We start from the raw sequence: 19,790 nt of genomic DNA, 5'->3' as shown, positions 1-19,790 counted from the left end.
TTATGGCAGTTTCCGTTTGCATTTTCCTTATGAAGCATGAGGTTGGGCATCTTTTCAGGTCTTTATTGGCCACGTGGATATCCTTTTTGTCACTTACCTGATTTTTTTTTTTTTTGGTTGTTATCTTTCCTTTATTGATATGTAGGGTTTTTAAAAACTATATTCTGGATATAAAATCTTCATCAAGATCTAGTGTTGCCAATATCTTTTCCAGCCCTGCACATTGCCTTGATGAAGTCCAATTTATTCACTTTTTATGTTTGGTGCTATGTGTGTCCTGTTTGAGAAATCTTCACCTGCTCCTTAAACATCCCTTGAAGCCGCCCCTCCTCTCCACCTTCTTTGCCTCTGCCCAGCTCCTAGCTGCCAGGTGTCTCCTGGCTGCTCCTCCCTCCTCCCCAGGTCTTGTCCTTCTCACTGCATGATCTTCCCACCCAGGGGCCAGGCTGGCTCGTCTCCGTGTCCCTGGGCCTGGCACCAGGTCTGGCACGCATTAGATGCTCAATAAAACCTTAATAAATGAAGGCCGTGTCCTGGGGCCCAGCTGGGGATCATTAAAACTGTCAATTAGTTCTAAACACCAGCTCATCAGGAACATTTGAGCAAAGCCAGGGAAGTAAAAAGTTTCGGAAAAACCAACAACATAGGAATGTTTAGCTTTCTCCCCAGCCAGAGCATTCATCACCAAGACTCAGACCTCGTTAGCATTATTTATTCTTGTTTCGCCCCCAACACACAGGGCGAGGGGAGCAGAGCTCCCCGACAGTTGCCCCCACCCCCTTGTTTGCTGGCTCTGAATGTGGGGGGATCTGTGGTCTCCTCCTAGTCCTTCTCTTCGCCATGTGTGATGACGTAGCACAGGTTCCTGTAGTCCAGGTTGCCACTCACATCTGGCGGGAAAGCAGCAAACATCTGCTTGACCTGGGGAAGGAGCAGGGAGTCAGCCCGGACCTGGGCCGAGTGGAGGCCGGAGCAGGGGTCACCCAAGGCTGTCAGGCAGAACGTTTTCCCCCTCTTTGCAGATGAAGGCATCAGGAGGGAGGGCACAGAGGCCAGGCCAGCAGGCCAGGGTCCCACAGCCACTCCCCATCCATGTTCCCATCCAAGGAGTCAAGGTGGACGTCATCTAAAGAAGAGTGATGGGGGCTGAGAAGGGCAGGCCTGCGCCTCCCGGGAGGACTGTCAGCGCTGGCCATACCCCGAAAAGCCGGCCCTCACCTCCTCCTCGCTGAACCGGTCAGCCTGCGTCATGAGCTTCTCTTTGATGCTGCGCAAGGGAGAGAAACGGTCGTGTTCAGGGGAAGGGCTACCCCATGTGGACACGCAGATCCTAGGGGTGATGAGCGCAGGTGGAGGTTGAGGGCCTGGCCCAGGAGAACAGCACCTGGAGACTGGCCCTCCGGCCCCGGGAGGCCGCTTCAGCACTCAGCCTCAGTTTCCTCCTTTGTGACATGGACTCTCCTCCCAGCATCAGGCGGGGTCCAAATGAAACGACCTTGGGGGACTCTGATTTCCCAGCATGCACTAATAATCGGCCTCCTGGTCAGTGAGGGGAGGTCACTGCCTCAGTTCTAGAAGCACTGCTGTCTTAGCTTGTGGTTTTCTGACGTCTGCACAGTGCTTTACAGGGAGCAAGCTGCTTGCACTCAGCCACAGGACGGGAAGTCCCCTACTCAGGTCCGTGTCCTCCTGGGCCTGCAGGTCTTACTGGCTCTCCACGGCCCCGGGAAGTGAGTACTATTACCCTCTTTACAGAGAGGGAAACTGAGGTTCAGGAAGGGTAATGATTTGCAGTGGCAGGGTGGGGTCTGCCCCCTGGGTGGTCCAGGAGAGCAGATGCCCACAGGGGCCAGAGCTGCCTGGGACCGGAGAAGCGGCCAGAGGTGGGGCGTGGATGCTGCATTCGAGACTTCGTGGGAGGGACCAACACCCCCAGGAGCTCCGAGGGCCCCGAAGGGCTCTCAGGGGGCGCAGTGGGCCGGGATGGGATCTGAGGGCTGAGCAGGGCCCTGAGCACCCAGAGTGTCCCGTGGCGCCAGCAGCAGCTGGCCCCGCTGAGGACCGACGCGTATTTTCCATTATTTACGTTACTGCAGGACAGTCACAGTTTCCAACTCTCCAAGCTGGGGACTTTTCACAAGACTCTGTTTCAACCAGAGCCTGCTCTGTGGCCTGCCTGGCGGGCAGCCGTGTCTTCCAGGTCCCACATCCCGGGAGCGGCACCCTCGGTTCCCAAACTGGGTCCCCAAAGAGTTCCTCCCAGCCGTTGCCTTACACTAGTGGGCGAGAAGGTGGGTGGCAGAAGAGGGCTTGGTTCAGGCCATTCCAGGGGGTGCCCCCCGGGTCCCCAAGATAGAGGTGGGAGCCATGGACCCCGAGGGAGGGGTGAAGTGGGAGAGGGCTGCAGCCAGGAGAAACTCTCAGCAGCCCCTCCCTACCCCTGGGGAGAGTGTGACTGACAACTTTGAGGGTGGGAGACGGTGAGGACATCGGAGAGACAAGACAGACCCTCCCCACTCCCCCTGCCTGCCGGCCCTCTTGCGCCCACCTCCACTGCACCATGATTTTAACAGGCAGCAAAAGCTGGCCTCAAAGCCGAGGCCTGAAGCATCAGAGTTACTGGGTCCGGGCCCCTGGGCAGGCTGCCACCGCCCTGCCCATCCCTGCCTGCACCCCGTGGCCCTCTGCCCAGTGCTCTCGCTGGGCCAAGACTCTCAGGCATAGCAGGCCTAGGTGGCCATAGTGCCAGCCCAGCGGCCTGCCAGACAGCTGCCCACAGCCACCTCACTCTCTATGCATCCCCAGCTGAGCCGCTCACTTCCCGGGGCCCCGCCTCCATCCCGGTATCCACTCAGGCTCTGGCTAACATCTGGCCCATCTCTCTCCCCCAAACCCTGGATCCACGGGCGCTGGCCCCTGGGGTTTCACGTATCCATCCACTCCCCTCCATCCTGATGGTCATCCCCTCATGGAGGCTGCAAGCCTCTCTTCTCCTCCTCCTTCAGCCTTCGTGCTGCCCCTGCCTAACTCTTTCTCGGGTTCTCCCATGCCCCCAGGGCACACCCTGCCTACTCTCTGTGCTCACCCCACCCATATCCGCCCACACCCTCCAGCCAAAGCCCACTCCTCCTCACCAACACCACGCACTCCAAGCCCTGGCCCTTCACTCGCTAAGTTCCTGAATCTAGAATGTTCCCTGCCCCAGCCCAGGCAACACTTAGTCATCCTTCAAGGCCCACCTTTACCTCACCCCACCCCCACCACTGGGAAGCCCGGCCCTGGTGACCGCACTCTCCTGGTACACTTCCACACAGAGACGGGGACTCCGAGGTCCAGAGAGGGGAAGGGATGTCAAGCGATGGCTGAGTTCTGGGTGGGAGAGGAGGCTGGGCTGCCACCCAGCCTGACCCCACCCCCACTCGTTATTCCCTGAGACTTTGTGGAAAGAAAAACCAAAATGAGGGGCAGGGGGCACTTACAAATCAGCCTTGACGAAACCTTTCCCTTCAGTGTCAAACACCTTGAAGGCATGGAGAATGGTCTCCTCCGGGTCTGTGCCTAGAAGCAGCACACAGGGCAGGGAGAGTGCCAGGATGAAGAGGACAGACAGGAGCGGGTCCCAGGGCCCTGCGGAGGGCAATGGCTTGGGGAGCTTCCTCCTCAACTTCCACTCCACGGTGAGGGCCGAACCCACTTGGAGGTTTCAGAGAAACAAGGAAGAGCAGTGATAGCCAAGGGTGCTGTGTATAGTTATGAACAACCTGCACAACTGTCCATGGAGACCCCGACTAAGCACTTACTATGTGCTTAAGCCTCCTGATGATCGGCTCGAGTTTACAGACAAAGAAACTGAGGCTCAGAGAGGTTGACTTGTCCAAGTTCTTGCAGCTGCTGCTGCTGTATGATTAGTGAGGTTGGGGGGCAACTCTGGGGCTCTTGTCACCCAAGATGTGCATGAGAGGCTGTGGGTGGAGGACAAAGAGCGTCGCACACAGGGGCTGAAGACCGGGGCTCGGGTAGTGGCGTTGGAGGGGTGTGCAAGGTTGTCCAGGCCAGAGGCAGGGCAGGTGGGCCAACAGGCTGCGGGGTGGGGGCAGTGGTGGGGGCAGCGCAGCCAGAGCCTTTCTGGTTTTATCACTTTCATAGCGTGAGCTGTGGGAAAGCTGTCATGAGAAGAAATGGTTCTACTCCCACAACAGGGTTGAATACCCAGCCCCCAGGTTGTACAGACGGGGAAAATGAGGCCCAGAGAGAGGAAAGGTCTCACCCACGGCTGCACAGACTGTGCGAATGACAGCAGGTGACCTGGTGCTCTTGCCCCTCTGTCACACTGCCCCTGCTCACTGTGGACCAGGGTGTCCCCTTCCTGCTTCAGGGCCAGCGGTGTCATCGGTGAAATGGAGACAACGGTGCTGATGGCTGCCCGCCTCCCGGATCAGTAAAGATAGCAGGTCGTTAATGGTGAGGGTCTCAATCAACGTTAATCCGTCACAGCCGCAAACACAGCTGCATGATCTGTGCGAGGCTCCAGCCTGCAGCTTCACTGTTGTATCCCATGGAACCCCCAGAACATCCCATGTGTGGATACTGATGTCCCCAGTTTGTCAAAGAGGAAACTGAGGCTCAGAGAGGCTCTCCACTAATAAGGGGAGGAAGGATTTGAAGCCAACTCTTTGGACCTCCAGAGTCCCCTGCTTGTTCTGTTACTCTGTGCTCCTGCCCATCAGACTGGGTCAGGGCCAGCTGTGTCTCCCCCATCAGACTGGGTCAGGGCCAGCTGTGTCTGCCCCATCAGACTGGGTCAGGGCCAGCTGTGTCTCCCCCATCAGACTGGGTCAGGGCCAGCTGTGTCTCCCCCATCAGACTGGGTCAGGGCCAGCTGTGTCTCCCCCATCAGACTGGGTCAGGGCCAGCTGTGTCTCCCCCATCAGACTGGGTCAAGGCCAGCTGTGTCTCCCTCATCAGACTGAGTCAAGGCCACCTGTGTCTCCCCCATCAGACTGGGAGCTCATCCAGACAGGATAGTGTCTGAGTCACCCGGCATCTCTGAGGCCCAGAGTGACCAAGCCTGGCACAGTACTGGCCCCACCGGCCTGGGAGCTGGAGGGCAGAGCCATGGGCTTCCTCTGGGCAGAGCACCAGGGAGCCCAGAGGCTCAGCCCAGGGTCCAGCCGGGGCAGAGCTCTGGCCCTCACAGCTGGCCTTGCAGGCAGAGAAGATGGCCAAGGGATTATGGTGGGGAGGCTGGTGCGTGGTCTCAGCCTCCCAGGGTCTTTGAAGAGGCCTCACTGCTGGGGCAGGCTGGCTCCAGCCACCTTCCTGAGGACCGGCTGCACGTGGACCAGCAGCCCTGGGCTCAGGCCCAGGGTAGGACATTCACCACAGCCCAGCCCTCCCCTCCCTCCTCCCAGAGAGTGCCTCTGCTCTGCGGGCAGCGAACCTCATCACGTGGGCTACTGAGCGGCTGCTCCTCCACACCCCCATTGGGAATCTCATGACAAAGTGTCCTCATCCCAATAGAGGGTGAGGCGGTGCCTGCCCCAGCCCTGGGTCCTATCCCCACCGCAGGCCGAGCATACAGGCTCAACCAAGTTCTCATGACAGGCTCAGCTGGAGACCCAGTCCCCGAAAAAATGAGAAAAAGCTGCAGCCCTGTGGGCCTCGCCTGGTCCTGGGTCATGCACTTAGCTCAGCCACAGACTTGGGCCTCCCCTTAAAGTCACTGGCTGAAGCACACGTGTCTGTCCCCGGGGGTGCACCCCCTGAGCTTCTGAGCTCTTTGAGGAGGTGGCCAGGGTCCCGGGAAGAACCCCTAACAGCTGCCCGGAGGGGGCCCAATGGCACTGCTGAGTCAGCCTGACAGCCTCCGGCTGCCAGCCTGCCCCCTCTCAGGCCCTCGGTTTCCTCCTCTCTAATGCGGAGGGCGGGGCTATTTGGTCATAGGTCAGTCATTGGCCTCCCTCTGGCTCTGGGATCGGCCAGGACAGTGTACGTGAGGCTATTGTACTTTCCAGCAGGTCACGACCCATGAGAGGATTATGATTTCTCACCAAATAAACTCTGTAACGTCAGGTAGGATCATGCTTGTCGTAGGTGGAATGGTGGCCCCCTAAAGATAGGCCCATGTCCTCATCCCCAGAACCTGGAAATGCCACCTCAGTCGGAGAAAGGCCTTTGTAGATGTAAGGAAAGGATCTGGAGACAGGGAGAGCCTCCTGACTATCCAAGTAGCCCCTAAATCCAATGACAAGTGTCCTCATACGAGTGAGGCGGGGGAGAGAGACAGACAGAAGGGGGGCCAGTGGACCACAGTGGTGGAGACAGGAGCGACGCGGCACCAGAAGCTGGAAGAGGCAGAGAACAGGTTCTCCTTCGGAGCCTCTGAGAGAGCACGACCTGCCAAATTTGGGACTTCTAGACTCCAGAACTGAGAGAACACATTGCTGGTTGTTTGAGCCAAGTCTGTGGTCATTTGTTACAGTAGCCTTGGGAAACTAACACAACCCTCCTTTGACAGATGAAAAAGCTGAGGTGTAGGGAGCAGGCAAGCCTCGCCCAAGGTCACCCTGGGGGTCAGTGGGAGGCCAAGCCTTGAACCCAGATCTAGCCGAGGCCAAGGGAGGGCATCAGGCCGGGGCAGCTTCAGGGCAGGGTGACAAGGAGGCCCACCTCCCAGGGCAGTCGCAGCCCAGGCTGGCCCTTCCCTCTGACCATGGAAACCTCGAGCCCAGGGGGAGGGGAGAGCTCCTCAGGGCTCAGAGAGAACTGGACAGAGTTACCCTAAGCCCCGCCCACTCCCGTGCCCAGGCCTGATGCTGGGTCTCAGGAGGCACAATGGTTAGAGCCAGGAGTCTGGGTTAGGGTTCCATCCCTGTCACTTTGTTGATGGGGCACCTGGGGCAGGTGTGGGGATCCCTCTGAGCCCAAGTCTCCTCACTCATGAACGAGGCCCCTCCATGCTTTCCCTGGAGGCTGTGTGAGTAAGCCGGCCTGCACTGGGGCCAGCCACAGTAGCTTCTAGAACCCCCTTCCCGGTACCACCTCCTCCCATCAGCAGTGGGCAGTAAGGCAGAGCAGGGAAGATAAGCCAAGAGGCAGGAAGGTGGGGCTGGGGCATCATCCTGATGGTGCACAAAGGGCTTTCACACAAATCGTCCCACCGGGCCCCTCACAGCCCTGCAAGGAGGAAGTTCTCACAGTTACTCCCCCTCTGTGGTGTAGAGGGAAACTAAAGCAAGGCCCGGGAAGGTGTGTGCACCTGGGGGCTGGTGTCTGGGGGAGAAGCCACACTCCCAGCTGTGGTGTGCATCGGTGGGGGGCACGTCTGCACATGGGGCGCAGCCTGCGCACTCGCACTCCCGCTCGCCCATCTGCTCCCCAGGGCCTCACTCACCCTTCAGCTTCTCCCCAAACATGGTCAGGAAGACGGTGAAGTTGATGGGCCCGGGGGCCTCCTTCACCATGGCCTCCAGCTCCTCGTTCTTCACATTGATGCGGCCTGGGGGAGGAGAGAGGCGGGGACACCAGGGATCGAGATGAGGGTCAGAGGGGACCCTGCCGCCAGGGCCCAGGAGAGCAGAGCTCGGACCACAAAGCGTCCTGCCATGGCCCAGCTCCACTGCTGCACCTGCCCTCACGTGGCCCTGAGGCCCTGCCCACCTGCTGGGGACCTCGGGAGAGGCAAATGCAGTCAGCATGGGGCTACCCCAGCCTCCCCGCCCCAGCCACCACCTCCGCCTCCCTGGGAGGGAGAGCAAGTTGGTTGTTGTCCTAGTTCTACAGATGAGGAAATGGGCTCAAAGAATAGCAGCTGAGGTGCAGAGCCTGGAGGACCTGGGCCTTGGGGCTCACACGCCCCAGGAGGGGTCAGCTGGCTGCCTGGAGGGGGCACTCCGGGACTCCGCATGGTCCCAGTGGACAACAGGTTTCCAGAGGCTCAAAGCTCAGTCCAGACATGACTTGCTTATGCCCCCTTCCCCCGACCTCACCCCTACCCCTACCCCGTGCCTTAAGGCCCCTCCCTGGGCCTTAGAGAACGCACAAGCCTCCCCCTGCAGCCAAAGCCTTCTACCCTCGAGACATCTCCAGCCTCCTCCCCTCACCAAACCCGGCATCGCCCCCCGCTCTCTCGACCCCTCACCCCAGCCTGGCCCTCCACACCTTTGCAAAGGCCATTCCTGCTCCTAAAATGCCCTCTCGCCTTCCCTGGTGAGTCCTCCTCTAACACCCAGGAGCCTTCCCCTGATCTTCCTGGCAGTGGCCGCCCCTTTCCTGCCCCCCACAGCACACAAGCCCCTCACAGCCACTGCGTCTACTGCCCTGGCCTGCCCCAACCGCCTGCTCTGTCTGGATGGCCTGGGCTCGACTCTGCCCCAAGCCCCAAGCCTCCCCAGCTGCTCGTCACCCACCCAGGGCAGCAAAGGTGTCCCTCAGGTCCTCCTTGTCGATGAAGCCATCTCGATTCTGGTCCATGATGGTGAAGGCCTGGCAGAGACACAGGCTCTGAGCGGCCACCCACCTGCTCAAGCCCAGCCCCTGTCCCAAGGGGCTGTCCTCCTGCGAACCGCTGCCTGCACAACAGTGCAGGCCCCTCTGGCCACCCGGGTACTCCACCCAGCATGACAGCAGCATGAGAGTGATGGCTGACCCTCCCTGAGCGCCTACTGTGCACCAGTACACTGCTGGGGCTTCACAGTTGTCCCCCATTTCATGCTCACAGCAGCCCCATTTTACAGAGAGGGTCACACAGCTAGCAAAGTCTCCGGTAGAGAGGGGTGGGGCTGCCCAGGCAGGTCCTGAGGAGCACGGGTGACAGCACCGCCCCCCGGGGCTGAGGGCTGACCCCACGCCTTGCGGGCTCCTGAGTGCTTTCCGTGCATGACATTAATCCCCCCAGGGGTCCCGGGGACACTGACGAACCTCTTTAAACTCCTGGATCTGGGACTGATCGAACATGGAGAAGACGTTGGAGCTGGCTCCACCTTCTGCTCTTTTCCGGGCTCTTCTCGGCGCCTGTGAGGGGCCAGGTGAGGCCTTGCAGAAGCCCTGTCCTCGGGAGGTCAGCCATCCCACCGCCCCAACCCTCATGCCTCACCTCCCACAGCGTCACCGTCCTGAGTGACACTGCCCTCCCTCAGTGCCCGCAGCAGACAGACAGGCTCCTAACGAAGCCTTGCAGATAAGCAGAGGGGTTTCCCAGCCCACCCCACAGGGCCAGACAGCTGCTTCCTGACCTGGGCCCCGGGGCTCCGGAAGGCGGGTGGTCTGCGCCCAGGCTGTGGAGCAGAGAGGGGCATCTTTTCTAGCATCAGACCCCGCGTGGGGCCCCTTCCTCTCCTACCACCCTCCCCAGTGTTCTCAGGATAACTTCTGGGCCCCTCAGCCTGCGAGCTCTGTCCTTTGTCCCTCTCCCAGAGCTCCCACCCCCACCCGCCTGGGTCCCCCACTCTGCCCCAAACCTGAGCTTCCTTCTCTCCCAACATCTGCTCCTGCCCTTCCCACTACCTGGAATGCCTTCCCTGCCTTCCTTCTGGAAGAATCCTCATCCTTCAGGCTCAACTCCTCTGCCACCTCCTCTGAGAAGCCTTCCCTGACCCCCAGGCCAGCTTAGGGCTCCTCCCCACTCCCCCCTCCCCACCGGTCTTGGGCAGCCACACCCCCTAGCACTCCCTGTACTGCCCTCCATATCTCCCTGTGTCCGTCCCACCCTTGGGCTCCCCTGCCCGACCTCCCTGCCCCCCGACCTGGGCCTGGCTCAGACTGGGGGTCAGTCTGAACATAGCTGCCCAGAGCTCGGGGCACTCCTCAGCAGGTGAAGCAGGCGACCACCCACGGGGACTGACTCTGGGGCCTCTGGCCAGCCTGCCTGCCTCACAAGTTTCTTTGACGATGTCATGGTGCCCAGGAGTCCACTGTTGGGCCTTCGCTGAAAGCTCTGGGTCCCCGAGACCCCCCAAGGGATCTTTTCCTCAGTGGCCATCACTAGGGACCCCATGTGCAGGGAGTCCCAGAATTGGCTGAGAGAGGTGGAGGGGTGGAACAGACGCGGACAGGCTCCTCACTGCCGAACCCCCACCCCAGCTCCGCCTCCATTTCTGCCTGCACCACCCTCTTTGCCAAGCCCCCGTCTACCCCACCCCAGAGAATGGGCTTCCCCTGCCCCCCACACAGTGCCTGTGTGGTCTCCCCTCCCCGCAGCTCACCTCTGTCCCCCACCCCAGCTTCCCCCACCCCCGCACTCGCCCCACTGCCCTCCGGCTCCGGCTCATTTCAGGAGCAACAGCACCCGGCCAACTTATGATTAGCTTTTCCTGAGTGCTTTGTCTCCACTAACCCTTTGAAAGGGGCTGGCAGGGCAGCCGGGACGCTATGATGCTGTAAAACCTCTGTAATATTTATAAATCCCTCCAGACATCATAAAGAAAAGAACCTCCCCGCAGAGTTCATCTCACATAATGACATACGCATTTCCCTCCGATTAGCAAAAACAATCGCTTCTGTCTGTGGGATATTCTGCCCTTTCTCTCCTCAGACCTGCCCTCGGCCTCGGTGTCCCTATCCCTGCCTCGACCCAGCCTTTCACGTCCATCTGGTGAATCATCGCCTACGGTGTGCCGGGCCCTGTTCCAGAAACCTGCAAGGGAGGAAAGACTGTTTTCTCTGACTACGCAGGGGACCCTGATGCCCAGGGTCCTGGCCAGGCGTCTGATCTCCCAGTCAGTACTCTTTCCAGCCCAGCTGTCTTGGAAATTCCCTTTTATAACGTGCCCCTAAAAAATAAAAATCCCCCAAAAAGAACACCTCAGGGCAGAAGGGGGTGACCCAGACCCGAGCGCTCACGGCCTCTGTGATGTTAAGAAAATCAGTTGCCTGCTCTGAGCCTCAGTTTCCCCATTTATAAACCAAGAGAATGCCTACCTCAAAGCATCAGGACATTTATTAGGGACCTGCTGACCTCCAGCCAGGCCCTATGCCCAGTCCCGGGGACCCAGGGCTGAATCAAGCCCCATCCTTGTCGCCAAGGAGCTCACGGTCCAGCTGGGAGACAGACAGTCAGTAGAGAGTGATGGGGGAGGGATGGGCGCTGAGAACACAGAGAAGCCCCTCTGCCATTGGGGCACTCAGGGCAGACCTCCCGGAGGAGGCGGCTTCTGAGCTGAGGCTTGACACTGAGTCCGGGCTCTCAGGCCAGGAGGCACTGGCGAGGGCGTGTGAGACAGGCATAAACTAGCAGCGCAGCGCCGCCGCCATTGAGAGCCTGCAGGGAGAGCCACGGAGCCCAGGCGCAAGGGGAGGGAGCAGGGCAGGCCCCAAGCCCGGTGCCACAGGAACACGCTGCCCTGGAATACCGACCCCACCCCCGCCCCGCTCAGCAGCCTCCACCGAGTCCAGGAAAGCAGAGACCCAAATCAGGACCCACACGGACGGACTGGCCACCCATAAGGTTAGCCCAGGGGGCCCAGGTGCAGGGACGACACCAAGGGGGAAGAAAAGATCGGGACCAGAAGATCGGGACCAGGGACATCAGGTCAAGGTCAAGGATGTCAGTGAGAGGAGCGAGGTCAAGGTCAGGGTGAGTTCAGGCAATGAGGTGAAGGTCAGAGTCACAAACGAAGTCAAGGCCGCGGGATGAGGTCAGGGGCAGGAGGCAGGGCAGCCCCAGCCTACCATGGTCTGGATGCTCCCTCGCGCTGCAGCAGGGCTGAGGGAGCTGAGGGACAGCTCTTTAAATAGTGCTCCAGGTCCGGACAAGAGTTCGGAAGGTGTCAAAGGACGGGATGGAGGCATCCCTGCCAGGCACCTGTCTGGGGCCCTTCAGCGTGGGTGGGGTTGTGGGATTCAGATCCTGTCTGAGCCACAAGCATCTCCCCCGGTCCCGGGCCAACCGGATCTCTGTAGCCAAGGGACCGCGGCACAGGCTGGGGCTCCTGGCTGAGGATGCAGCAAGTTGAGGCCTGGAACCAGCTGGGAAGACTTGGCCTTGGGCCATGCAAGGTCAGAAAAGCTCCCAAGGCAGGGCCACCCCGCCAATTAGGGAAACTCAGGGCGGCAACGTGGCCCGACCCCTCGAGTTGGGTGACTCTGGGTGGGACACCATCCTCCAGAAGGCTCAGTCCTCTCCTATAAAAATGGGGAGCACGTGATACCCCCGGTCAGCTCGTGGACAGGGTTTCTGCACCAGCCTGGGCCCCCAGGGCCCCTCAACCAATACTTCTACTGCTCTGTGGTTATCAACACCACCATTACCCACCCAGCCTGGGGCCCGCAGGCCGTTGGAAATGCCCAGGGAGTTGAAAAAGCAAAGAGACAAACAAGAGAACGATGGAGGTGACTCTGCTGAGGGAGAACTGAAGACTCAGAGCCCCATCCCACTCCGGCCACACACACACCCGGACGTGGCCCGTCCCCACCAGGCCCAGCCTAGCCCCAGAATTCTCCAGGACATGTGCCAAGCCGGGCCCGCACCTGCCCCTGGCAGGCCTCTCGTGTGTCCAGTGCAGCCCGGCTGCCCTGTCCATCCAGCCAAGTCGCCCCCGCCCGGGGCCCACCACGTCTGATCGGCTGCCAGGGCCGGCAGTGCTGGGCTCAGGCAGTGAGTCCACCCGTCCCCAGGCGCAGGACAGCTTAACTGTCCCCGGAGCTGGCCTCAGGCCTCCGGGCCCCGGAACGGCTGATCCCTGCCTGGGGGAGGGAATGTGATGATGATAACAAGAAGAAGAGTAGCTAACATTTGTAAAACGTAGAAAGTCAGGCTGTGTTCTAAGACGTGTGTCCTCACGGTCAATCCTGACCCCATTTTCCAGGTAGGGAAACTAAGGCACATGTGGGTTAAGTCACTCGCTCAAGGCTGATAAGTGATGGTGCCAGGATGAGAGCCCCTCTTGCTAGTGATTCAAGAAGGAAGCTTCCAGAAGGTTCTGCCAATCCAAATGCTCCCCTCCCGTAGTACTCCGCGCCCCCACCGCCCAGCCATCACTGACTAGCTGACTCCCACCCCTCTGAGACCTGTGATAGAACCCTCCGCCCTGAGGTGGGGCCAGGCCCTACCATGCTGTAGCCCCAGCAGGGACCAGCCACATGCTCCGTAGGTCTTCAGCAGGCCAGGGTGAAGGGGAACTGGCTTGGGGGGCAGGAGCCCTGGGTTCCAGTCCCAGCACCCCCTCGACTTGCTGCGGGAGACAGGCTGTGCGGGTGTGGCAGGTACCTGCCCCTTTCTGGGCCCGTGTGGAAGGGCAGGTGGCCACTGTGCACCAGCCCCGGGGAGCAGGCTTTCCTGGCCCAGTCCACGAGCCTGGCCCTGGGGCCTCCTGGCTCTGGGCTTGCTGAGCAGGGAGACGTATACCATCTGGGACTTTAGCACCTCCTTCCTGCTGGCCGGGGGCCTCCTCCTGCAAGGACTGGGTGGCCCTAAGCTTCTGCCTTGGGGGATCACCGCCCAGGACCACGGAAGGGCTCCTGAGGGCCAGGAGAGCCTCCCAGCCTGCCCGGAGGAGGGGGGTGTGAGGGGGATTCGGGGAGAGAGCCGGGTGAGTCACAACAGAGCTTACAAGGGCTTAGCAAATGAGTCCCGCCGGTTTCCTTCCCTGGCTCCTTCTCCTTGGGATGACGAAGGCAGGAAGGGCTAGTCAGAAATCTGGTGGAGACCATGGAAACCCCCAGGAAAGAGGGTTGGGAAAGCTTTGTTTCCCTGGGGGGCAGGCTGTGCGGGTGTGGGGAGGCTGCAATGGCCCTGAGCGGGGGAAGCTCTGAGTTCTGCCCTTGCTGTGGGACCCTCGCTCAGCAACGCACAGACTCGCAGTTTCCCCTCTGAGACGTGGTGCCAGCAGCCCAGCCCCCTGGAAGCTGCCATCGAGCAGCCCAGTGCCGTGGGAAAGAGCCGTGGTGGTCACCAGCCTGGGTTTGGAGGGCAGACGCCCAACGTGGATGGGGTCCTTAACAAAACTCACAGCCTCTATAAGCTACGATCCCTTATCAGCCAGAAGGGGCTGCTGTGAGTCTGGGTCAACTGACCACAGGCGAGGCCAGTCCTTAGGGTCAGAGAGAGCCCTGAGGGGTCTGTGCTCCCAGTCAGGGGTCCTGGGAGCAAGTAGCCTCAGAACTGGAATTCCAGGTCAGCCAGGGTGATTCAGAGGAGTACCTAGCCCCTTGTGAACAGCACCCACTGTCCAGAGGGCAACCTGAGGTCTCGGGGTGACCAAGCCAGGAAGGGAGCTTGAAAGAGACCAATTGCCTTAGGACGTGGCCACACTCCCCAGCCTCACCCCTAACCTCGGCCTCTAACCCCTCATGGTCAGCAGGTAGTCACCTGCCTCCCAGACCCACAGCCCACCGGCCTCCACCTTGACCACCACTGTTGTCCACTGTCCTTCCTCCAAGCCTTTGCCCACATCACATGCTCCCTCCCTCCTCACGCCCCATCCGCCCACCTTCCGTCACCTCTCACCTCCTCCCAGAAGCCTTCCCTGGCGTCCCTCTCCCACTGGAATCGCCACCTCCCTCCGACCTCCACTCTGCAGAGCAAAGACCACGTGCCTTTCTCTTGGCCTTGGGGTCTCACCACCTTTGCCCCTCGGCCTCCACCCATCTGGCCTCCGGGACCACAGAGGGGCCTCAGAAATGCAGGCTCCCAGGGACTTGTTCATACACGCCCTCCATATGCGGAATCGTTGTTGCAGACTTTCTGGCCAGAGGGATCTCAGAAGCCCAGTGGAATCCATCAGCCCTCTGAGTCCAGCCCTGCTAGATGCTGAGTGTCCTTTTCAGCCTCTCCATCAAGTGGCCCTGGCTTACATACCACCTGTGATGGGGAGCTCATCCCTTCTCCAGCAAAGGCAACTCACATTGGCAAATGTTCATTGATTGTCTGCTGTGGCCCTGCACTGGGTGTTCTGGGGACTAAGAATTCGTCTTGACAATGCCTGGGTTTGGACCATTTTAGAAATTTAGACAACATGTGCTGAGTTCGTTCACTCGTCAGATGTTTATGGAGTCCTGCTGAGCCCTGGGCACTGCAGACACAGTGGTGTGCAAAACAAGTGTGGCTGCAAGAGGGAGGGGACCCACACGGAAAGCGCCACCACCTGCTCAGAGGGGGCCTTGTGGGCTGCGTCCAACAGACCCGGCCTTGAAGGAGGAAGAAGATGTCCCGGGGCACCCGCAGAGCGGCTCAGATACGAAGTCACACAGTGTGAGGGACCAGGGTCAGGCAGGAGAGGGGAGCAGAAGGGACAGGATGCGGCATCCGAACCATCGAGAGGTGACCTTGAAGACCTCAAAGGTGACCAAGCGGAACCCAGCACAGAGTTCCCAGACCCGGCTTGGGGGCTCCCTCTTCTCCTGGTTCAGGGCTACTCTTGGCCCGCTGAGCAGACGAATCCTGCCCTTTGTCCTCCTCCAGCCGTCAAACCCGCAGCTATTTTTATAGCAGGATGCTGCGGCCACAGGCCCCTTGAACAGGCGTGTCTCTCGTGCTCCTGCAGAGCGAGCACGTCCGCCAGCTCTGTCGGCAGCGCAGCTATAAAACAGGCAGGAGACATTCTTCTCAGCTTTAAAGGTTTCCTCTTCTTTTCTAAGTGGCTCCAAATTAGAGGAAGTCTCCAGACAGGGCGGGCTTGTGGAGGAGGGGACACTGGGGAGTTTGGGAAAAGACAGACCTCCCGTAATTGTCCTCAAAATCTCGGTCGTCCCATCTGGTGCTTAGAGACTTGGACGCAAAAGGCAATTTCCTTTGGGGTAAGAGGGAGAAAAAGGCTAGCTGGGTCTAGTCTGGGCTCTGCCTGATATTAACCGCAGGGTGGGGGCTGCTCTGGCTGACCCGCACTCTGGACCCTGGTCCCTTGGGAGTGGGGGACCTCTCACCACGAGCACGGGGGACACTGTGCCAGTGGCACACATTGGATGTCCCTCGGCTCAATGCCAGATTTATTGGTCTGCATTCTGAGTGGGCAGGGTGGTCCTCAGGGAGCAGGCATCTCCCTGGTATTAGGGCCCCGTCTCCCAGGGCTTATTTGGGGAGCCTCCTGGGGGAGGGGACCTGCCCCTTGGCCCAGTCTCTGATCTCATTACTGAGAAAGCAATGGGGAGTTGGGGGATGGTGAGAACCAGCATCAGAACCCAGACTTCCTGACCCCTGGCTTAACTTCCCTCTCCAGACCCCCGGGGAGAGCCTTCCCACATGTTCACATCACCCTCCTCAGAGCCTAGTGGCTGCAGAGGTGGACAGGGCTGGCTTGGTGACCAGGCCACAGCCAGGAGGGTCCAGGGGTCTGGGGGTGGAAGTGGGGGTGGGGGCGTCACAGTGCAGCATCACTCCCCAGAGAGTGATGGTGACTTGTCTTCCCAGCCACAGTAGCCACAAGCCAGATAGGACCCAGCACCAGCTTGTGCTGAGGACTTGCAAGGGCTCAGCAGCACAGGAGCAGCCAGGGATTGACCTCAACTCAGACACGTAGTTGCAAAAGTGAATGTATTCTTGGGTTACATTAATAGAGGTCTAGGTCCTCAATCCAGGGAGGTGACAAGTCTATCTTCTGCTGACCTACACAAACAACAGAAGACTTATGCTTGGTCCTAGTACTGTGCTCTGTGCAGAAGGCGTTTTGGAGGATAGCAGCATTTAGTCCCATGAATTGTGGCTAAGGGGTTGGAAGCTGTCAGCTAGAGAGGAGCAGCCTTGTTGGGGAGCATAATTGTGGCAGCTGTGGCAGCTGGGCCAGGGCCTGTATCTCTACCCAACTGGGACCAGCACTGAGCTCTGTAGCCACCATCTTCCTTTCTCTTGGTGTTGGCAGCCAGGCTCACGGCCCCTCTCCAAGCTCGGCCCCTTGGGAAAAGCTTTCCCTCTGTTGCCCCATTTAAATCCCACTGTTTGGGTTATTAGCGTTGTTTTGTAAAGAATCACCCCAAACGTCGCAGTGCGCTGGCGAGTTCTATGGTCAGCAATCCCGGAAGGGCACATCAAGGATGGCTCGTCTCCACTCAGTAACGTCTGGGACCTCAGCTGGGAAGACTGGACGCTGGGGGTCGCTGGACAGCTGGTGCCGGAGTCACCGGAAGGCTCGACCACCCGCGTGTTTGGGGTCCCGGCTGGGAAGACTCACAGTCGAGGACGGCTGACCAGACGCCCACACGCGGCCTCTCCCTGTGACCCGGGCTCCTCCCAGCACGGCGGTGCCATGGCAGTCAGGCCTCTACCGTGGCGGCTCGCAGCCCCGGCGCAAACGGCCCAGCACGTAAGGTGGGAGCTCCACGGCTTCTCGTGACCAGGCTCAGGAGTCACGTAGGAACACTTCTACCCCACTCTCCTGGTCAGAAGTGTCACCGAGGCCTGCCCGGTGGCCAGGAGAGATGACACAGACCCTGCCTCTCGACAGGGTGTGGCAAAGAATTCACTGACACATCTTACAGCCGCCACTCCCACCCAGCCTGCGCTCTGGGAGCTCGGAAAGTGGCCTCAGGTCACAGACCTGGTGGGTAGAGGAGCCAGAATTCAGATCCAGGCCCGAGGGACTCTGTCCCACAGGCAGGTGCGTGAGCCCAGGAGGCCGGGAAGCTCCCCTGGGGCCGGGCAGCGTGGCAGGTGGTCACTCTCTCTCCGCAGCCAGGGAGGCCTGAGTTGGGAAAGGGGCCAGAGCAGAGACGGAGGTCAGGCCCCTTCGGGGTGGGCCCAGCCTTCATCCTCTGCCAGCCCCCCACTCGGCCTGGACCTGGACTTCACTCTCTGCATCTTGGTGTCCCCATCTGCCCTTCCCCGAGCACCTGGATGCTGCCTCCTCTCACCCCACTGTCCTCGACGGTTGGGAAACTGAGCTCAGAGAGGTTAAGGAGTGTTGGGCTGGCAGTGCACCAACCTCCAGCTGCCCCCAGCCCCTTGCTCTTTCTGTGTGTCAGACCCCTGCTGCCCACAAACAGGGCGACGGGAGAGGAATGTGGAGCTCAGGTACACGCAGCCCCCCAGGCCTCAGGGAGCGTTTCAGTGGGGCCCTGGAGCAGAAGAGAAGCCTGCAGTGGGAAGAGTCCAGGAGGTCAGCCTGACGGAGGCGACAGGGAACAAGCAGGGCCATGGTGGATGGTGGGGGCCATGCTCCCTAGCTCACAAAGCACATCCCTTTCTTTCCCCCAAGAGACAGGCAACCCTCATCCCACTGGACAGATGTGGAAACTGAGGCCCAGAGTCGGGAAGGGCTGGCTCCAGGTGCCACTGTAAGAGTTACACCCCTTCCCAAAGGGACACCTGGGAGCCGAGCAGCAGGGAGGTCCCGACGGGCCTCCCCAGAGACGCGGGGCGTCCTGGCAGCAGAGGGTGGCTAAGGCAGCCTCTAGACTCGGGGCGCCCAGGGGCCTGGAGGATGCTGAACAAGCTCAATTTGCTGTGCTATTGGGCGCTTTCTGCGCCCGGAGCTGCCTCACCCTCCCCTCGTGAGCCGGGCCAGCGGTGACAGAACAAGCCGTAATTACGTCAAGCCACACCCTGCCACCCTGGCTTAGCAATTAGCCAGGTTGCTCAGCATCCAGCAGCTTCCACCCCAGCCTGGCTAGGGGTCGGGTCAATCAGAAGCTGGGATGGGGGGGGACACTTTTTAAACCCGCCACAACCCTTCCCCCTGAAATGAGCCTGCCGACGGGGCTTCTTCCCCAGCTAGTCGCCCCGGGCCCCAGCCGAACCTCAACCACGCTCGGAGGGAGATCTCGGAGCCAGAACCCCACCCGCCCCACAGGCCAGGGCACCCGCAGCGGAGGGGACAAAGGACGGCCCTCCCTGGAAGGCATCCCTCCCTGGTGCCCAGATCCGTGGGCTTATCTGCAGCGAGGCCACAGTCTGCGTCCCACAGCTCTGGGGCTGTGGAAAGACTAGAGAAGGAACTCGGAATCGGACAGACCTGGGTTCGAGTCCCACAGGCCTGCCTGCTCCGTGACCTTGCAAATCCCCTGTTCTCCCCAAGGTCTCTGATTCTCCACCCGTACCACGGAGCTGGTCGTGTCGCCTTCAAACATTTGTTATGAGGATCAGAGGCTAGTGCCTGGAAAGCGATTGGTGCTTATAATTGTGGCTACAAACCCTGTCTGGTCATTGGCAGGGGACATGGCTGTCAGCGACAAGGTCGCTCCCAGTTTCCAGACCGCATGACCCAACCATCCCAGCGGGGGGTGCCCAGCGCCCATACGGGCCACGTCGCTGCACTTCCAGATGGGGCGTTACGGGAACGCTGACTGGGCCTGCTTCCCCCCAGGACGGCCCCCTCCCGAGCACAGCACGGAACAGCAGCCGCTCCACCACCGACCTGTGTGGACTGTGTTTCCAGTTGCTTCCTTCCACAAGCACCGGCTCACCCGCAGAGGCCAGGCCCACGCGGCCTCTGTTCAAGAATCCGATGAGCTCCAGCTCGACGCAGTTGTGGGAAGCTGTTCGTTGATGCCTGCTGGTGAGATGAGGCAGTGCCGCCATCTTCGACTGAACGGAGCGCGGGGACATCGGGGGATGGCGGGCGGGAAATGCAGGTCGGGGCGCGTGGGGGCTCAAGGCCACCCCCGTCGTGGGAAATCCACGGAAAACGCCGGCACGGAGAGGCCGACTAACAGCAGTGCCAGCCTGTTATGTAGTGCTATGGAGGGAGCCACGGAAAGGACCGGCGAGAACCGAGTCGTTGCCTCTGAGGCAGGGGAGAAATGGGGCGGGAGGAGGGACAAGCCCTGTGTCACTGTAACCACGCAGCTCTCACTACAGACTCGAACCGCGGTGCGTGCTGAAGTCTGACAAATTCAAGTTAAACAAGAAGTATGTACTGTTGAGT

The 19,790-nt window shown here is 60.2% G+C and overlaps 1 protein-coding gene across 1 annotated transcript; it reads right to left on the bottom strand.

Moving 5' to 3' along the window:
- Window positions 1–709: 709 nt before the first annotated feature.
- Window positions 710–19,444, bottom strand: MYL10 (myosin light chain 10). The gene is given in 9 exon segments (XM_058570527.1): window positions 710–921; window positions 1,219–1,267; window positions 3,480–3,558; window positions 7,394–7,498; window positions 8,409–8,535; window positions 8,624–8,663; window positions 8,734–8,759; window positions 8,920–9,012; window positions 19,199–19,444. Coding segments are annotated over 9 exon segments (864 nt in total). The 3' UTR covers window positions 710–822.
- Between the last annotated feature and the right edge of the window lie 346 nt (window positions 19,445–19,790).

Source organism: Diceros bicornis, chromosome 26 (assembly GCF_020826845.1).
Source record: "Diceros bicornis minor isolate mBicDic1 chromosome 26, mDicBic1.mat.cur, whole genome shotgun sequence".
NCBI classification, from domain to species: domain Eukaryota; kingdom Metazoa; phylum Chordata; class Mammalia; order Perissodactyla; family Rhinocerotidae; genus Diceros; species Diceros bicornis.
This window is presented reverse-complemented; position numbering and strand designations above follow the sequence as displayed.